The sequence below is a fragment of the Amblyomma mixtum genome, chromosome 10, assembly GCF_055824585.1.
Source record: "Amblyomma mixtum isolate Tamu chromosome 10, ASM5582458v1, whole genome shotgun sequence".
NCBI classification, from domain to species: Eukaryota; Metazoa; Arthropoda; class Arachnida; order Ixodida; family Ixodidae; genus Amblyomma; species Amblyomma mixtum.
In genome coordinates, this window is record NC_143021.1 from 122,974,737 (window position 1) to 122,994,007 (window position 19,271).

At 46.9% G+C, this 19,271-nt stretch overlaps 1 protein-coding gene across 1 annotated transcript in view; it reads left to right on the top strand.

Annotated features, from left to right (window-relative positions):
- Nucleotides 1–19,271, top strand: part of LOC149326830 (trypsin-like) — a 52,622-nt gene that overhangs the window by 15,207 nt on the left and 18,144 nt on the right. The window contains exons 4-5 of the mRNA XM_089564692.1: nt 9,870–10,002; nt 18,001–18,115. Of these exons, the coding sequence (XP_089420818.1) occupies nt 9,870–10,002; nt 18,001–18,115 (248 nt within the window). The remainder of the gene's footprint in view (nt 1–9,869; nt 10,003–18,000; nt 18,116–19,271) is intronic.

Consider the following 19,271-nt stretch of genomic DNA (forward strand, 5'->3'; position numbering starts at 1 on the left):
AAATAAGAAGCTCAAAAATCAAGGTATGTCCTACCTTCTGCGCGTTTTGTTCGAGGTCCAGCGTTCACATCTTCCAGCAATGCCGCCTGGCACCGCGAAAAATTTCACCGCAGGTGGTTTCCAGTCGGTGCATGATTGCCGCCTTCGCAGCGAACTTGATTTAGCTCTTATATAACAAGTGTTCAACCTCACGAAACCTTACTAGATCTAAAAACCGCCGAAAAGTGCCGTTAATAATGCAATGGAATTGCGCTGGGGTTCTGTCGATTAGTGTCAAGAATACCCAGAGAACACTCGGGCCGAAAGAATGGACTAGGCGACAGGTGTACCCACACAGACGCACATTTAATACACCCGACGCGACACAAACACTACCACACAGAACTAAAGAGTCACCGTTGTGCTTGCATTAGAAGGCACACCACCGAAAAGAATCACCGTGGCTGCGGCGTTAAGCGCAAGAACCCCTATATGGCGTGCAATGTTGGCGTTCTTTATCTGATTCCCTTTACATGTGGCAAATTCTACATAGGACAGACAGGATTCTGCATCAATATTCCCACTCGCGAAACGAGCGGTCTATTGAAAACAAAGAGCAGCGTCACCTAGCGATGCTTTGCCTTGGTCACAAATGCATGCCTCTGCTCAAGGAGATTAAGATTCCGCGCAAGAGCAAAAATTAGAAAAGACGGGCACTTCAAGAAGCGTTTTTCATCAGACAGAAAAGACAAGAATGCAAAAGTGATACTTGAATCAGACTACGTAAGAAAGAGGCACGCTCCCTTGAAAGCATGATTTCTTAAACCATTTTTTTTTACATTGTGTCCTTGCGATATCCATACGCGTCTGCGCTGACATGCACATACATCTATTCCTTGCATAGATGAGTTGTTAGATTGCGCCTATCTGACTTCTTTCATGCGCTTGTCCCTTTTGCGTTTCCCTCCGCACGCGGGGGCGTGCAAGTCTGGCTACCGACGCGCCGGGTTCTGGTTCCAGAGAAACCAGGTCCGCGCGGGGGTTCACAGTGGCCAGGCTCTAGAACGACGCCTCAGGGAAGCGGCTTCAGGGCCGGCCGTAGGGCTGTAATGGCCATGGCAGGATGTCGTGGAAGGTAGGCGTAGTATGATCATGAAAGTTCCAGTAAACACGTCATCCCACCCTAAGCCACGCTCTTGGTTTGTGGCCCGGTCAGCCCAGCATTCAACACTCCCTCCTCAGTAGGAGAGTAGCAAGCTAGGGGAGAAAATAAGTGCCTGAATAGTTGGTTGGAGGCACAGGTGGGTCCCCCGGAGGTGTTAGGTTTAGGCGCCGATAGCCGATGGGCTGATAGGCTAACGAGCTAAGCCTCTACAGGTCGGATCGCATCATACATACTTCCGGTGTCTGAAAAACCACGAAAAGCACTCGTCCGTTGGTAGCTGGCAGGTTGGAAACAAATCCTGTCGTGGAGGGGCCCCAAGTAGCTGCTGACCCCGTGTTAGGTTTTCCTGTCTCCGACGGTCGGAGCCCGCTGCGTATGGTGGGTGCTCGGGCAAATTGAGCGGGGCCGCACCATTGGGCAATCTTGACTCTTTCCCTGCCCTGTGCAGGCAGGCCAGCACTGGAGTCGAGATAATTGAAGGATCAGATCAAACAACTCGCTGCCCCCATTCCCACCTAGATCCCATAACCCATTTCATGACAACCATTTATCTCATCCATTTCGCCCATCCTTTCCGCTACTTCCCAGGGGGGATCAGGGGGGTCTCATCGGGCCCGCTCCCGGCCTGTGGGTCACTTTTGTAGCTCCCCCATCCCCCACTTTTTTTCCCACCTGTGTGTGGTAAATTTATCATTGCCTTTGGGCCTTTTCTTCTATCTTCAAATTGGATTAAGCCTGTTGTATGTCTGTGGTGCAGGCAGGGGCTTATTATTTTTCATTCTCTTTAGGTTGCCCCAAACTTATACAGAGAATTCCGTTTTTATCTGGGGGATTTCAAACATTCCTGCGAGCAAACTACTGGCCTAATCGAGAGGAAACAACTCACGGGGCAGAATATTATGGTCTACGTTCTTTGAGACGTAATTAAACGTCGGTACTAGCCTGCATTTCCTGAAATTAAGAAAAAAACTGCTGTCAACTGCGAGTAAAGCTGTCGCAGACGCGAGCTATACGCGAGCCGAGCAGCTGGTTTGACAGGGCGCGCCATCTGCCGGCAGGCGAGATTCGACGAGCAGACGAGCTGCATCTTCGATGCCAGTGCGCTACCCAACCACCCACTGAGCCGGGAGGTCGTTTGCCTCGCCTTCCGGCAGATGGCGAGCCCTGTCAAACCAGCTGCTCGGCTCGCGTATAGCTCGCGTCTGCGACAGCTTTGCTCGCAGTTGACAGCAGTTTTTTTCTTAATTTCAGGAAATGCAGGCTAGTACCGACGTTTAATTACGTCTCAAAGAACGTAGACCATAATATGCTACCCCGTGAGCGAAGTTTGCTCTCGATTAGGCCAGCATTTGCTCACAGGAATTTTTTAAAATCCCCCAGATAAAAACGGAACTCTTTGTATATGTCCCTTTTGCCCTATCCACCTTTACGCTACGAAGAAGTAAGGGCTTTTGATACTTAGTAGACTTTTTCGAGTCCTAGAAGCTGCGGCTAGTCTTGTCGGACAAAGAAGGACATTTTCTTGTAGCCACGGAAGTAATTTTTAATGAAAAGTCTTCAGCAGCAGTAGAAAAGGTTTCAAACGCGTTAATGTTAACAGCAGAACTGAAGAAAAAAGGGCCTTTTACTTGCTCAGCGAATTATCCTTGTATCGTGGATGGCGCCTGCTATGAAGGCTAAACTTGACTCGCTACATATTTTGTTTTATGCTGTGGAGACCCATAAGATCAACTCCCTTTCATAGCCATTATTTCATATATTAATCCGCTTATCTTGCATATCTTAATACGCATATTGCATATTTTAATCCCGATAGCTGTTCTTCAGTCGCGTAGCGAAGAGTACAAGAACTGACGCCTGCAACTCATTTTGCGTTCTGTTGGGCTCTCGTTATGAGAAGTTTAGACGCGATATTCCGGGTGCGCATGATCGTCAGTTCAAAGCAGGGCGCATTTTTCTGATGCCAATCATCTAGGCTACGTCCCGGTCATCTCTTTGCGCAAAAAAAAAAAACCAACTGCGGCCAGTCGCCTTTAGCTATCATAGCCAGCCACTAAGCACGATGTTTGCTGCAGCACTGTGATAGTTGTGAGTACGACTCATAGGTGTTCCTTTATTTTTACTTTGGCGGGCTTGAGCAAGCGTCTGCAACACCACTTCTAGAAAACGAAAAGTAACGCAGTGTTATTTTCAACATTACCTGAGGCTGATGACAACCTGGCGAAAACAGGATGTACCGCACCATAAGCCAATCGGTACGAACGAGAACAACAGGGGAGGACAAGACACAAAAGAACGCAAAGAACACCAAAGAAGAAAGAATCTTAGCGTCCTTACGTGTCTTGTCCTCCCCTGTGGTTGTCGTTTTTTGCGCTGTCTTCCTACCAAGTATGAATTACCAACTAGCCCTGCATCATGTTTTATTGAAGCCACTCGATCAAGGAGAATAAGGCGCATGCTGGAATGCAAATTCTACAGTAAGCAGAATGACTAAAAATATTTAGCTCTGCGGAGCGAGCGTGACTTTCATTGGCAACTAGAGGAAAACGTCTATGCTCGAAGCAGAAAAAAGTAGAAAAGGTGGCAGTATGCGATGGCGGCCTGGCAACTTGTAGGGGATGACTGGTGCGGTGAGATATGCGTGCTGCAGCTGTGATATACGGTGACCGATTGAGGGAAGAATGAAAGAATTTGTGATAAAGTGTGAGATTTGCACTGCGACCACGGAACAAAAGGGGCGGTAGTCCTCATAATGCTTTCGATGAAGAAATGCTGACGTCATATTAGTATGAAGAGTGGATGAATCGAGTAACACGATTTTGGACAGCTTCTAATGCTTTAAGCAAGTTTGGGGCGGGGTTCATATGGCAGAGATATATTCTAATTTGGTCTGATAAGCGATTTATATGCAAGCAATTTTACGTATAGAAGGGCAAGGCGGAGATAGGGCTTGAGAAAACCGTGTGTTTTATTCGATGCTGAAATGATGTTGCCAATATGGGTGCGCCAAGATAAATCACAAGACAAGGTGACGAGCAGCAACGGACTGGAACGGCCTACCCCGTGCCATCGTCAACATCGCTTCATTCTTTACTTTTCAAGAACATGCAATCGATGATCTACAGTGCTAAATATTATTCGGTGTTTTGTTTGCTCATTTTTATTAAAATCCCACCACTTATGCGATGCCCGCGATACAAGGGGGCTTTAAGGAAAACAAACTGAACTGAACTGAATGCATGTGCTTGTTGAGCTCCATAAAAGCAAGCTGATCAAAAGGACATTCATGCGGACAGTACCGGCGAAGCGAAACCTCGATTCCTACCAGAAGTGTCTATTGCATCAAGCAGAATAGAGGATTTAAGTTCGCAGGGCACTCTACAAAGTTTGTTGGGACCTGCTCCCTCCGCACCCCTTTGATTGGCTTCCGCGCGATGCACCCTCCTTAGCTTGATTAATTACAGTAGTAAAGTTGAAAGTTAGGCGAGTTGAATTGTTAGTTACCTTAACTAACAGGGAAGGCGCGGGCGTCGCAACGCCACGGATGGCGTGTTCGCTGCGCGCGCGAGGGAGACGGCCCTCTTCGGCCAGGGATTTTGCTACGTACGAACGTGTCTGCGCTGCGCTCCCCTCTTTGCCGGCGAGGCCCATGGCGAAGCCTTGTGGGGAGGAATGTTCTCCTGCATCTCGTCCCGTCCGGCCGAAGAGTTTTCCCTTGCCCTAGCATGAGCGAACATTCGCTCGTAACCTTGCTGGTGAGTCGGATGTCTTCGATTCCTCAGCGTATTTTGTTGCTAGCTGGCGTTATTGTCGTTGTAGCAATAAATTCCTTGTTTGTGTCATCCAGAGTGTCGTTCCCTTGCTCCCTCCGAGCAAGGCCCGCCGTAGTCAGCGTGCGCTCGGTAGCGATCACGGGGTAGGGTCCCGGCGGTTTTGAATTGTGTCGGCCGCGGTTGAGCGGGGAGAACATATCTACCCCCCCTCTAATAAAATCCGCAGAAGTTTCAAACCACAGAGAGATCGCATTTGGAGGCCTTATTCAAAGTAACTATAACTTCAATGTCCAGTAATGATCCGCATTCTCTGGAGAAAAATAGCTCGGCGAAAACATAAAAAAACAGCAAAAGGTTCGTCATGTGAAAAAGCTGCTTAGCGTTATGCATCCCGTCCTCCTACTTCTTGCACTGAGCAATAGAGTATGCTGTATAGGCACAGAAGTTGCGACTACAGACGATTATTTTCCCTGTAGACCTCGTGTTTTTCGGAGTCATGTAACATGTCGTCGTAGCGGCCCGCCGTAGCCGGGCTGTACCAGCTAGGAGTTGCGAAAGAAGCGAATGCAGCACTCCACCAGGTAGTTCTTCGGGCGAACAGGTTGAAAAAGTGCTGTACGGCTCTCCGGGCATCAATCAGATTGTTTCTATCCAGAATAGACGCTCACGCTTTTAGATATTCGCGTACGCCAGTTGGTTTCGAAGGCGGCGTCGCTTGGCGCAGTGTAGGCGCGTTGCTTTTTAAAGTGGGGTCCACTTAAAGTGGACCCCATAACGTGAAGCACGCTTCGGCCGTCTAATTCCTGACATGCCTCAGTGGGGTTTATGTAGGCACTCCGAAAAGTTCAAGAACTCGGCTTATGGCAAAAGCGAACGCACAAATTACCTCATATCCAAGACGTGCGCTCCTTAGGTTAACAAAGACAAAGTAAAAGAACACGAACAGTTAAGCGCAACCTACCAGTCAAATTTCATTCATTCCACTCCAGTGGAAACAAGAAATCAAGAGCATATGACAAAAAACGATGTAAGCATAAGAAGCGAAGAGAAGACAACACGGAAGCGCACTAGACTAAGAGCAATAATAAGAAGAAAAACTGAAAACAAAAAAATGAAAAGTCTTCGAAAATAAAACATGATCACCGAACAATTGCTTGTGAAGCTGGGCTGGGAGTTTCGCTGTGTAACCAAATGAACTCTGTCTTACTGATACACATGCATAGGTTACAGAGGTGCGAATTTTTTTTAATGTTTACTAAGCATAGCAATCTCCCTTTAGGTGAGGGAGACCGATGGAGCAGTTACGTAGTTGCGTTCTTTTCGAAATATCATTCGGAAAGCCTCTATAACCTCACGTTTCTTCTTGTCTTTTTCCCATGTCTTTCATGTCAAACTATGATTTACATTCGTGTTTTAGACAGTGATTGGCCAAGCTGCCTAAAACATGAATGCAAACCAGGAACGTGAACGTTACATGTGATCATGCTCCAACTAAAGTGGCTGTTTGGGCTTGTTTGTCAGTGATCAGCGCTGCATTCTTTAACCATGTTCCAACTAGCCCAATCCAGAGCACTTACTAAGTTAGCTCAAGACGGGCTGTTGGCCTAGTTGGTCGCACATGCTTTGATTCCCCACAATGCGCACACAAGAAGGAAACACACCACAAAGCGCTGACTTGAATTGAATTCGGTCGCAGTTCGCTGTGCCTGCACATACACACATTAGCGCGTAAGCTGGCAAAAAGCAAGACACCACAAATATAGGTGATATATCATAACACAAAATTGCGTCGCTCTCAGAAGAACAATTCTGCGTTCCAAAACGACCCAGCAGACCATGACAGGGGTAGCGGCCCCAGACACAACCGTTACTGGGCCACTATCCTTATGAAACAGAACTTCTTATCGCTTGAAGGCCTCGCCTTCCATGGAACGGGGTCCGGAAGCCTTCGTCGCGCCCGACGTGTGACGCACCCACAGTCAACATAATAGATACCCGCTTATTCTGGGCCAAAGCAACGCTTCCAAAGGGGCTCATCATAGAACATAGCAGCGGAGCCAGCGCTGCCGAGAGCATTAGCCACGCTCTCGGCAGCGCATGGCTATGAGGCTACAAGAAAACAGGCACTACTCCTCAGCGCGGCAGAGCAAAAACACAAAGAATAGCAAATGCGGTTAAAAAGAAATTAACAGAAAATACAGCGAGACACGTATGGCACAAAGCACGAACGATAAGGTCCCGAGACAGTATACTTTAAACCTGGCTGCTCGCGTAGCCCCCACTCACGTCAACCAGCAATGCCATGAAGAAAGATGTCAATTTATACCTACAAAAATGGGCACACATGCGCACACTCATACATCGAAGTTCAGATAAAAAGTGCAAAATGCCACGATGCTCGCACGTGTTGTACCTACCTTCCAAGCTACCCTTTGTGCAGCAATGTACCATATTTGCAGATGCACCTTCCATCTTTCATCTTTCATTCATCTTTTTTTTTTTCACCATACAGTGAAAAAAGGAGCGAAGGGAAAAGCCGTTAAAGCACGGATTCAGATGTCCTTGGCTCCACTTATCAGGCACTGGCAGCAGCGAGAACAGCACACAGAAAAAAACAATGATCTAGGACGCAGCTAGCTCAGTCACTGTAAATAAAAGTTTACAAGAATAAAAATGGAAACGTAGCAAGTGGTACAAACATTAAAATTATCGAAATACACTATATCCCACCGCACCATTTGAGCGCATATCACATGGTACACCATAGAAGAGGATTTCGCGGGTGAACATGGCGATGAGATCTGAAAGTTGTAGTTTAGAAATGTCGATACCTTGATTTATATAGTTATTTAACATACGTGGTAAAAGATCGTGTAGCCTTTGTCGACCGTAATTAGTCCGGCAGGTAGATAGATATTTTCCAAAATAAGGCAGACCTGGTGTTTTACACTGAATCGGCTAAGCATAGTCTGGCAAAGTCAGTAAGGGTATTGCTTCTGCGCTTTTGACTAATATAATATTCTCGTGATAACCCAAACCTACAGAGCTCACTAACTCTCAGTATATTGAACTCTTTAAAAAGCTGAGAGGTATATTGCAGGTACACGGTATGTTAGCAATAATGCGTAGAAATTTGTTTTGTATTATTAGAAACTTGTTTAGATTACTCTCAGTGGTTGTGCCCCATACTAGAAATGAATAAGTTGAGTAGGCTGCGAACAGAAACCTGTATACGATCAACTTCACGCTCTCCGGTAAAAGACACCTGTTTCGATTTACTATTCATATCTACTGCTCAGTCTGTTCAACACAAAATTTACGTGATCATCCCACAGCAAGTGTTCGGAAAAAATGTACTCCAAGAACTTTAACGCACTGCAGAATTTCAATCTTCGAACATTTAAATATTAGGTCAATAATCATTGCGGCCTGTCTATCTCTAGGCTGAAAAATTATTGCTTTTGTTTTTGTAGCATTAACTTTTAGGTGGTTATTTCTCGTCCAGATATCTAACGCTCGCAAGACATGATTTGCTTTCACAATTGAGTCATTGACATTTTGAGAGGCAGTAAATATACTGGTGTCATCAGGATAAAGAATAAATTCAGTTTGCGACGCTTTATCCTCGCTCTCTATCCCTCGCTCTTCATCCTCTTAAGGTGGCGCTGTGTACACCCTGATGGTTCGTGACCGCGCTCCCGCTGAATCCTCCTGACGCACCACTTTCGCTGCCCTTGCCAAGTCTTCCCCGTGGCGATCACATCTGGCGAGCAACAGCTCGATCATGCACACCTAGATGATTGGAAGAGAGTGCGCAGAGTTTAAATAGCTAAAAAGGGGGCTGTAGAACCCCACACGCTTAACAGCACAGATGGCGCACCGACGCAATTCTCTTCAAGCTTCTCTTCAAGACCGCGAAGGAGACAGTTAAAACTTCAAAGCTTGAAGAGAACTGCGTAAGATCGCCATCGGTGCTGTCAAGCGTTGTACAAAGAGCGCCATTTCTTACGCCTAGTGACGCAGTAATGGGTGTGTGTGTGCCGTTTTACGCCTCAAGGTCTGCTGTGTCGTTATGGGATGCAGAATGTCGCTGTTTTGAGAGAGACGCGATTTTGTACGGTACAATACCCGACGTCGCTATCAAGGAGGCAATGTGACATGCTGCCCATGGTTGTGGTCTCTTGCCTGGCCTCAGCTTACGCAATGATGGGTACAAATAAACACAGGCACAGCACACTGAAATGAAAATTAGTGAAAGTCAGTTTTCTTCGTGGCGTGTTTCTTTCCGTGTATTTTGTGTCCGCAGTGGGGAACTGAGGCATGCAAAAATTGGAGTTGAAAGATATATATTCTTAACCTTTAACTAGAATTTAGTCATTCGAATCGATCAGAATTAATCTTCAGAATGTTTAATCTTTATAACTATAACTTAAGACTGGCGTTCAAACGGGAGGTGAATGAAAATTTAAAGTTTGTTTTCGGGAATTATCGGATCTTGATAAAAACAAACATTCCTACACCACCCGTTACACAGAACCGTAGAAATTGGTCACTGCGCGGTCAAATTATTCTATGCAAAAAGTGTCATACACACTGCCAACCCTTTAAAATTAATTCTAGAAATCAGGTATTGGTTTCCATACATTTTCTCTCCGAACCCTACGCAAACATTTCATTAACAATTCTTGCTTACAATAACAACTAAAGGTGTTATCTTGCCTTTTTTGTTTACGTCTTGTGACTATCAAGTGTACGTGGATTAATTTTGAACGTTACCCTTTCTGCAAGTTTTTTTTTGTTCTATCGCTGCCTGCATGGTAGGGACGCTGCGGGCTTCAGTCAAGTCGCTTGGTTGTCAAGCGGCTTTTATACGCAGTCTCCTCCATCATTGATGGAAATAGACAAGTTATTATTATTATTATCATTATTAATTCTTCCCCTTTTCTTTCTAGAGGGAGGCGTCCCTTGCGGGCCATTGTGTATTACAACGAAACCCGAAGACGCTGTGGGCCCAGAAGCCTATCAGAGAAGATCATCCCCTATCCGCTGTTTGCAGAGAGAGCGAACGACATAGGTCTGATCAAGGTAAGAGATAGCTATTGGGAATTACACTTGCTAACAACTCTGCAGAGTGGCTGCTTTCACTTATACAAGAGAGCAGGATACATCCTTAAGTACACATGCATTTTTAATGCGCGAGCATTACAGGGGCATGCAGCGGAGGAAGTTCACCTCAATACGAAAGAAGCCTTAGAGGTGAAGCCCTGCTCACTGCGTTACGTAACTTCTTACCGTGGTAAGTGAGAGTTAAATTAATGATTGTTCGCGAGAGGCAGCCCGGAGAGATCAACCTGGGAACCACAAGCCCAACCTACGGCAACCTCTGATATCGCGCGGCTGAACCTCTATATCACTGCGCCAGTAGCGGTACGAGAACTCCGAGGGATCTACGAATTTAGTTGCAGAGAATGACTCCGATGTCTCGGCGTTGAAAGAAAATGACGAGAACGAGTCACCCAACAATTCGAAATTAAAGGAATGAACACATATTTGTGGTCACTATGCGTAGTTCCCTACGGTGACCGCTCGCACAATTCGGCCGTGTCGGCCAAGTCAGCACCATTGAGTTTACCTTTTTTTTTCTAACGTAATAGCGTTAAGGAGCTCGTGTTGCAGAAAATTGGCGTCGTCGCGGTGTCGATGGCGTTCACACTGAGCGAAACATTTGCCAAAAATACCCAGAGAACTAACCTGGGAGGAAGGGCACGTAACCTTGTGGCGTCACCACAATCTGCTCACCAGGCTGTGGGCAAGCTGCGCACCGTGGCAGGTGGCACTAAGATTAACGATTGGTCGCTGGAGGTTGCTCAAGCCCCACCGGTGGCAGCGCCTGCCATCTCAGGGCAGTGGCTCATCGCTTAACCTCTGCGCCACTGCGGCAGGAGTGGTATGAGGACTGCTGTATCGTTGCACGCTGCAGAGACGAGACACGACCAGAGGCTCCGAGCAAGGGGAGCAGAAGAACCGCCCCTTTATTGAACAGCCGTGTACATATACACTGAAGCGGGAGAGGAGGGTGGGTTCCCTCACCAAAATTTTTTCTCTCACCAAACAATACAAAAGACTGATATCGCATACGTCGCACGGGTCGTTGATACGAGGCCCACGCTGCACCAGATGCGATACAACTTCGAGAAATCTATGCATGTTAAGTAGAGAATGACCAAATCTGCATATACGGACACGAACCAATTAAGTTATCGAGTAATACCCTTCAGACGCAGCTTAAGTGGCCCTGCCATTTTTTGGTGCTTATGTATGGCACCTTTCCTCAGCGAGTACTCCACACACCTCGATCTCGTATATTGCATTTTATTCCCTAATTTGTCTACCTTAAACCTGAACACAATCACTAATTTGCAAGAAAACTTTCGATTTTTATGAAACGTAGCTCTCTTGCTGTTTCTTCTGAGGATAAAAAGATTCAAGAGATAAAACGACAGCTTGGGTATATACAGTTCGAGTTCAGTTCTTGTTCAGTTCTAGTTCTCGCGTCAGCACAACAACTCATTCGTACCACCTCAACACTGCTCCTCCTGAATCTGTCTCTTCACGTAAATACTTAGATCTTCACATAACCAATAAACTGTCACAAAAATTACATGTTCATCACGTAGTTAATAATGCTAACGAAACGGTTCGATACCCCCGCAGAAACTTTTAACATTGCTCTAGGGCACTAAAACTTCTCCTCTACAAAACACTGCTTCGTCCAAAACTGGAGTATGGAGCTTCTGTATCGGACACAGGTGTCGTTTCACTCATTACTGAGCTAGAAAGTGTGCAGGATCGCGCTCTATTTTTTCTATCATCGCACTTCTAGAGTTAGTGCCATGAAAGCTTCCCTGTCATTGCCTCTTCTAACGGAACGCAGAAAAGTATTTCGGCTATGTTTGTTTCATAAGATTTTTCACTATACTATATATCTCAGACAGAAACTTCTAACACAACCGTCTTAGACTTCATCACGCATTGATCACCGTCTATTATGTCGCACCAAATACTCCCATGACTCCCTCATTCCAAGCACTTCTAACAGTTGGAATCGCCTTCCTCCTTCCATTGCTGAAATTACAGATGCCATTGCTTTCCGTACAGATGCCAGTGCTTTTCGTTATTAAGCTTTTTTGCTCCAATGTATAACATGCATTTGCTGTCGTTTTTCAGTCCTTTTGGTTTTTCACAACTTCTGCTCGGTTGTGTTGCTGCTGATTTTGATTTTATATTTTATATCTTTTGCGCAGTCGTTAAAATTTATTGTATAATGACCATATAGTTTTGTGTTATCTTTTTGCTGCATTGTGTTTGCTTTCTTTTGTTTCACCCCCACTCCCCTCTGTAATGCCCTTGGGTTTTGATAGTAAATAACTAAATAAATAAATAGCTCTGCTTATCAATGTACATAGGCTGGAAACGAATGTCTTTTCTTTTTTGTCGAATAATGGGTGAAACGTAAAAATCAAGAATTGCACGGCATCCAGGGTCACAGTCCTCGTCTTTTGTCTCTTACTTCTTGGTATTCGGTTCTCTGTACTCAACCTGGCTCAAGCAACCTGAGGTTTTCCCCTCCTTTGTTCATTTTGTGACCTCTCTGTATAGGAATTTTATTACTGACTTTACGGAGAACTATGGTAGCTGTGGAATCGTCATGGATAGCTTCGAATGTTTTTAAATTTTTTATTTATGAATACTGCGATTTTGTACACAAGATCATAGCAGGTGGGAAACAATGTATTAAGATACAAAAATACAGACACATACGAACAAAACAGAATTGCACATAGAAAAATCACGAAGAAAAATACCGCGGCAAGGTCATAAACAAACAATTATTTCAAATGCTCTTCAAACAAATACAATGATCTCTGCCTGACAACATCATCCGTAAGGTTATTCCAATCAGAATATTTTCACATTACACTCTTCTACTCCCTGATTCCGCAATACTTGCATGTCTGTGAGCTCTCATAATCAATGAACGCTATATATAGAGGCTGGTTATGTTGTGAACACTTCTCTATCACGTGACTGATAGCGTGAATATGGTCTGTTGTCGAGTATCCTTTAGGAAAGCCTGCCTGATCATTTCGTTGATTGAAGTCTAAGGTTGTCTTTACCCTATTAGTGATTACCTTAGTAAATAAATACCTCGTAGGCAACAGACAATAAGCTGATCGGTCAGTAATTCTTCAAGTCCTTGACGTCCTTTCTTATCAAGTAAGATAATGTTAGCGTGTTTCCAAGCTATAGGCACGCTTGAGGTAAAAATACATTGCGTATGCAGTGTGGCTAGTTTTTCTAGCACAATCTCTCCTCCATCCTTGAGCAAATCTGCTGTTATCTGGTCCTCACCAGCTGCTTTCCCCCTTTGCATTGTTTTGCTCGCTAGAAGCCGAAGAGGAAGCCTCCTCCACCACTGCCACACTCGTATTTAGTGACTCAAAAACCGCAATCACAAGCTTCGCCAAAGGAAGGACTCATGCCGTGGCCCACAAAATTCTCAATTCCTCTCAGCCCCGTCTAGGCCCATTTAACCCGTATGGGTCCCCTCGCACGCGGGCCATCCAGAACACAAAGCCGGCCTTGACACAGCTTCAACGTTCGTCAACCGAGCAGGTCAAGCCGCCGAGCCATGGAGCTCCCGTGACCACATCGTCACATACCCCGAGATCTCACTCCTCTATAGGGAGCAACGACTCCACTACCGTCCGCGTCACAAATTGCTCACTAAAGTAGAGCATGTGACGTACTAACGCACTAACGTGAGCACTAACGCACCCAGGGCTGCTCTCGCCAGAGTGTACTCTATGTGGAGCCCCAAGAGCTGATTTCCACCACTTACTCAACATACGCACTGAGCTCGAGCTGCCATCAGAGTGGCTATTCACTGACCTCGAGCCATGGAAAGATGCGGTGTCCAGCTCTGACCCAGCTGTCCAAAACAGCTGGTGGTCTGGGCTGGCGTCACCGACTGCCGGCCACTTCACGAGGTCAAGAGCCAACCCAAAAATATCCTAAGATATGACTCAATATTTGTTAAAGTTTAACACCACCACCGATGCACTGTGGTAAAATCGCATTCTTAATGTTGGAGGGACCAGCCTGCAATCTTTGATTTCAAATGTTCGGCGGACTGCAGCCAAGTGAGAGCGCTATTTTCTGCGACAAGTGCGCGGTGACAGCCATACAGGTATAACGGAACTGCTGGACGGCCCAGACAACGGCGAGGCATTCTTGTTCCGAATAGTGGCTGCCGCGCTCAAGGTTCGATAGCTGGCAGCTTGCATAATCTGGGACCCTCTGGTCGCCAGACTTGGCTTACTGCAGGATAACTGCACTGAGCTCATCTTGGCTTCCGAAGGATGGCTAGGGCCGATTCATCGTAAATGGCCTATGTGGGAAGCTCGAGGAGGGTATGCTTAACGTAAAGGAACGTGGGCTGTTGGGCCGGGACAAAGAGAAGCACGCATTGTTGCCGCATGAAAGAATGCAGCAGAACGCACGCCTGTAAAAAAAAATTAATCGAAGCAGTCGAGAGAGGACTACTCGCAGGTATTCTTTCTATACTCGATCGTCCCTCCCTCGCATTCAACTTTCCAAGTGCGGCTCAGGTGTTGGAGACGCGCAGCTGGGGTGCGGAACGAATCATTGTCGCGTGGCGCCTCGAGCTCGCAGGTGTCAAAGCTTTTTTAAGACCTTTGGTTTTTGTCATGTCACGGCTGTTGAAGCCACTGTTGGTCTGCGACCACGCAGGGCGCGGCTGAATGATAGGTAACCCCTTCGTGTCGCGACGTGGGTCGTTAGCATCATATTCCGAGAACGAACGTCTGTGCTGTTTGCTTTTTCTTTTTTGCTTTCATTCAGAAAAAAAAAGTTTTGAGCATGTGTTGTACTTAAATTTTCTTTATCTTTCGCAGCAGCGATATATAGGTTTTCTTTTGATGCAAATTGTTTTGCACCATGCACATGGGGTGCATATGTCTAGCAGCGTCCGCTGACACGCAGAAGTGCAGGCAAAATGGGCCATTGCATTACTGGAAAGCGTCGGTAGTATCTTTCTATTAAGCATTAGAGAGATTATTGCAACTTTCCGGTGACGGAAATATGCGGTCATGGAGAGTGAAGGGAAACAAGCACGTTCGTAACTGTCGGGATGATTACGAATGTAACTCCGCTACAAAAGTGACGAGAAAACTGAAACTCCGACGGCCTTCTCTGAGTGACCCAGTAGGAAGCGCTTAAGGCCCCCGAGGAAGACAATTTGGATTTCTTTTCTTTTCATTTGCATCTCTGAAGCGTCACCGTTTTTTTCCCTTTGTCGTCTAGTTTGAGAGATTTTCTTTGTCCAAAATTAGGAAGCGACTGGCGTCCAGTACAAAAGAAAAGAAAAAATGGCTCAGCTTCGTCCGACAGGCCAGGTTACCACACTTGAGCTTTCAAGGCGAAGGCTGTGTTGGGTGTCAAAGTTTACAGCCCTGTTATCCTTATCGTAAAACATGGGAGTTCTCGGACGTCGGCCGTACGGTGTGCTGCCCTTCTGGAGGTATGGGCTTAGCGCAGGCCTGATCGCTAATGCTCCATTTCGAGCACAACTGCAAGCTGTGCAGGGCTTCCTCGCCGACCTGTCGACCAGAAGGACGCGGACACTGACGCATATTTGTGGTGCACCGATCAGCTGCAACCATTTCGTGGCGTATTCTTGGCGGTGGACGGACTATTGCGATCGGGGGTTTAGCCAGCGGGGACAGACGAGCCAGGCAGGCGCCATCGGGCTACCTTGACCAAAGGCGCTGTTGTTCGAGGAAGACGCAAGAAACGCTGGCGTGGGGGCGGATTCTGGCGATTGCGTCGCCGTGAACAAAGGCATCAGTCCTCCTCGTCTGTGTTGGTGAATGCGGCGCTTCTACCGAAATGCGCTCTCTCCCGTGCACCAGCGGAGGAGACAGCGAGTGGCGGTGGCGGTGGTGGCGCCAACCCATCGCCCGCTTGCCCCTGAGCAGCCCGAGAAAGCGGAGGTGGACACGGCTGATTTGTCCTTCCTTTCCTCCTGAACAGTTCACCGGTGCGAGCCGTTAGCACTAGTGTCTCCCACAATCAGGGTCGCCGCGTAAGGAGCCAACGACCCTTGGGCCTGGTCGGCCCGCTGGAGACAGCAGTCCGCGACTGCAAAGTGCCAAGGTTCCTACTTGCCAGTGCGTGTTTCTGTGAGATGTGCGCGGTCACCTGGTGAGGGCGGAGCCTATGAAGAGGCTGGAGGCCCACTGGACGCTCGACTAGCTACCGGAGTCCCTACCTAGGCGCCTGGGGAATTTGAAATCTATTTAGGCCACTATCTGGCGTGTTCCACAGCGCTTCATGTCCTACTTTGGTCACCCTGTTTAAGTTGTAAATATGTAAAATAAATCATCAAGTTTGCTAATTCTCCTGAAGGCTTCCCTCCGTATTCTGCATACTTCATCCTCATGCGGTGAAGACCTCGGTCCCGATCCCCAAGCACATCAGATAGCTCTAGTCCAAAACTCGAGTTTCAGTGCTTGTGTTCGTATGACCCTCAAATGCCCTTCGGATTTCACAATTTTATAGCAAGAGCCTTCATGCAGATGCCGAAGTACACTATGACTATGGTCAGTGCGATGGTGTCTCCAAATTAGATACTGGTCAATTACAAAATGTTGCCCACCCCACCCCGAAATTTGACCTCCTTTGAATTGTACCAAAATCGATGCCCAGGCTAATTTGAATGTGCTCGATGCGATGTTACCCTGCAAATTTGCCTTAACCCTAGTCAAAATGCACACATAGTAGCCGCATGCAACAGGTTAAGCCAAGAGATAAGAAGGAGCCAAACCATAGTATAAGCAAGAACAGCTCTGCTCAACCATTCGGTGTAACACAATTAAACCGGTGCTAGATTTTTTTTTAACAACATGCTCTAACAATAATTTCTGCAGAATGCCCTATGCCTATTCTTCAACACCCCTCACTTTATGCATGCCTTCTCTCCCAGATAACATGGACCACCGAAGTTTGTGCAAGCCAGCAGTGTATTCCAACGGAAGTTTCGCAAGCGGCAAGCAAAGAAATACGACGCTGTTGCTCACTAGCCACTCAGATTTTTGAGAGCACACGTAATATAATAAGCTAAAGAAAAGGCTAGAAAATGCGCGCTCGACGAACCTACACAATAAAAAAAAAATATTAGAATAAAACGACAAGCAAGACGAGCCGAATATCGGCTTGAGGGAAATTCACAGTTGCAAAATCCTAAGTTAGAAGTCACTGCCCCTGCCATCTATCTTCGTCCGCTCCTGGTATATATTTGCATAAATAGTGTCTGCTGAAATGAGGTACACAGCAAGAAACCAGAGAGACGCCTGGGCTGGCTTCTGGCCTGCAGTCTCTCTTGTTTCTCCATTTGTTCTTCATTTCTGTGCAAGCCATTCATTCAGAGAATTTCATGTCCGGCGCCGGTGAGCACTGTCAAGGTTAGATTATCCGCAACAAAGCAAAAGACTGTACCAGCTATCGGCGGAGCTGAGTTAGTAGAGCACAGTACGTGAAATTCGGAGGTCGTGGGTTGGCATCCTACCAGGGGCATGTGGTTGTTTTCTTCTACTTTCCAATCAATTTTCTTTAAGCAATAAATTTTTCCACTATTAATCACCCATTGATCAACATCATAAATAAAAAAAAAATATATTCCCTAAGTGCCTTGCATTCGGTGGCAGTTGCTTTCCCTGACGTCATAACGAGCCCCTCACGTGCCGTCCGGGGCTCATAAACATGAATAGGCTCCTTCCAGGACACCATTCAAATACGTCGCAGGCAGGGCCACCGGTGAGGTGCCCTTTAATCGGCAGGTTTGTGAAGGTTTAGCGGTATGCAACGTTAGATTACTTACACTGGACGCCTCAGGTTAATTTAGCAAGCTTTCGAAGACAATAATCAGTACGAATAACGCACTGAAATAACATCAGTGACTGCAGTTCGTTCTTCTAAGAATACGATTTTCTTTCCTGACAGCTGCAGTCTCCGATTCCCTTCGACAGCCTTGTGCATTCGGTGTGTCTGCCAGTCCGACCGCTGGACCCTGTGGGGAAGTCCGCCCTTGTAGCCGGTTGGGGTCGGACACAGGAAGGTACGTATGCTGGAGAATCACAATACTACATGCGATATAATGCATCAGTGAATCAGATGAAGTGTCCTGAAAATGGCAGTTGCTTTCGCCCTTGTAGCCGTTGCGTTCGTGGGAACCTGGAACGATCCGCTCCCGTGTCGACGTTGCTTGTCGACAGCAAGGCAAGCGCCCAGTCCGCAGCTTGTCTTATCGCCACAGTTAGCGTACTTACATGGAATTTCAACAATCGCGAGTTCGAGGACAGCGCGAGCCTCCGCTAAGCCCACGTGACCAAGATGCGGGGCGCCCTCAACTGCGACTAGAGGGCACAGCTCGCGCCAGGAAAGCCCCAGCGTTCATACAGTGAAATTCAGTTCACACATATGTTTCCCGTGTTTGCAAAAAAATAGCCAGCACTAATTCTGCATTCCCATTACATTAAGCCCAAAGGTAATGGCAGTCGATATCACGTCAGTGAATGTTCTGTAGTGTGTTGCGGACTCGCCACTGCGTCCGTCTGTGAGCGCGAGGCTCGGTGGTTCCTGTACATGAGTTACCAAACAGCATACAAAACAAGGAAATTCAGCTTGCGCTACACTTTTGTCACCTTGCTTCTTTCTTACGCGGCACGCTTCGCCAAACTACATCAGTTTGTCACAGGGCGAGCTTCATTCGAAACGACAAGCTGATGCAGGGCCCGAAATCTCGCGAGGTTGGCCGGTGCGCCGCCTACATGACGACAGCCGGCCAGTCGCGCGGGATAAAGCCCAAGTTAAAACCCGGCTCCTAGCAGATCTCAACTTTAACGCACATACCACCCTAAAACAGATTTCAAAGACTTCAAATGCCCTAATAGAATCATGAAGGCGAAGAAAATTAAGGGCTTCGTGATTTCGGTAGCGGGGCCGCGGCATGATTTAAAAGCTAGCACTATGGAACTAAACACACGACGCAACGGCGGCAAGTGAATAGCGTGTCAGCACTCGTCCTGTTCCTTCTAGCTGTGTGTCAACGCTGCATCTTCAGCGCGAACAATTTATGGAGCGAAGGCAGCTTGAAACCACAAGGTGGAGGATGGAAGTTTTATACAGCCCGGGCTCTCCCGCCATTTTGTGAGGTGCGAACTCTGTATTATGTATTAACATGCCGCTACAACAATCCATCTCCCTCGCAAGCA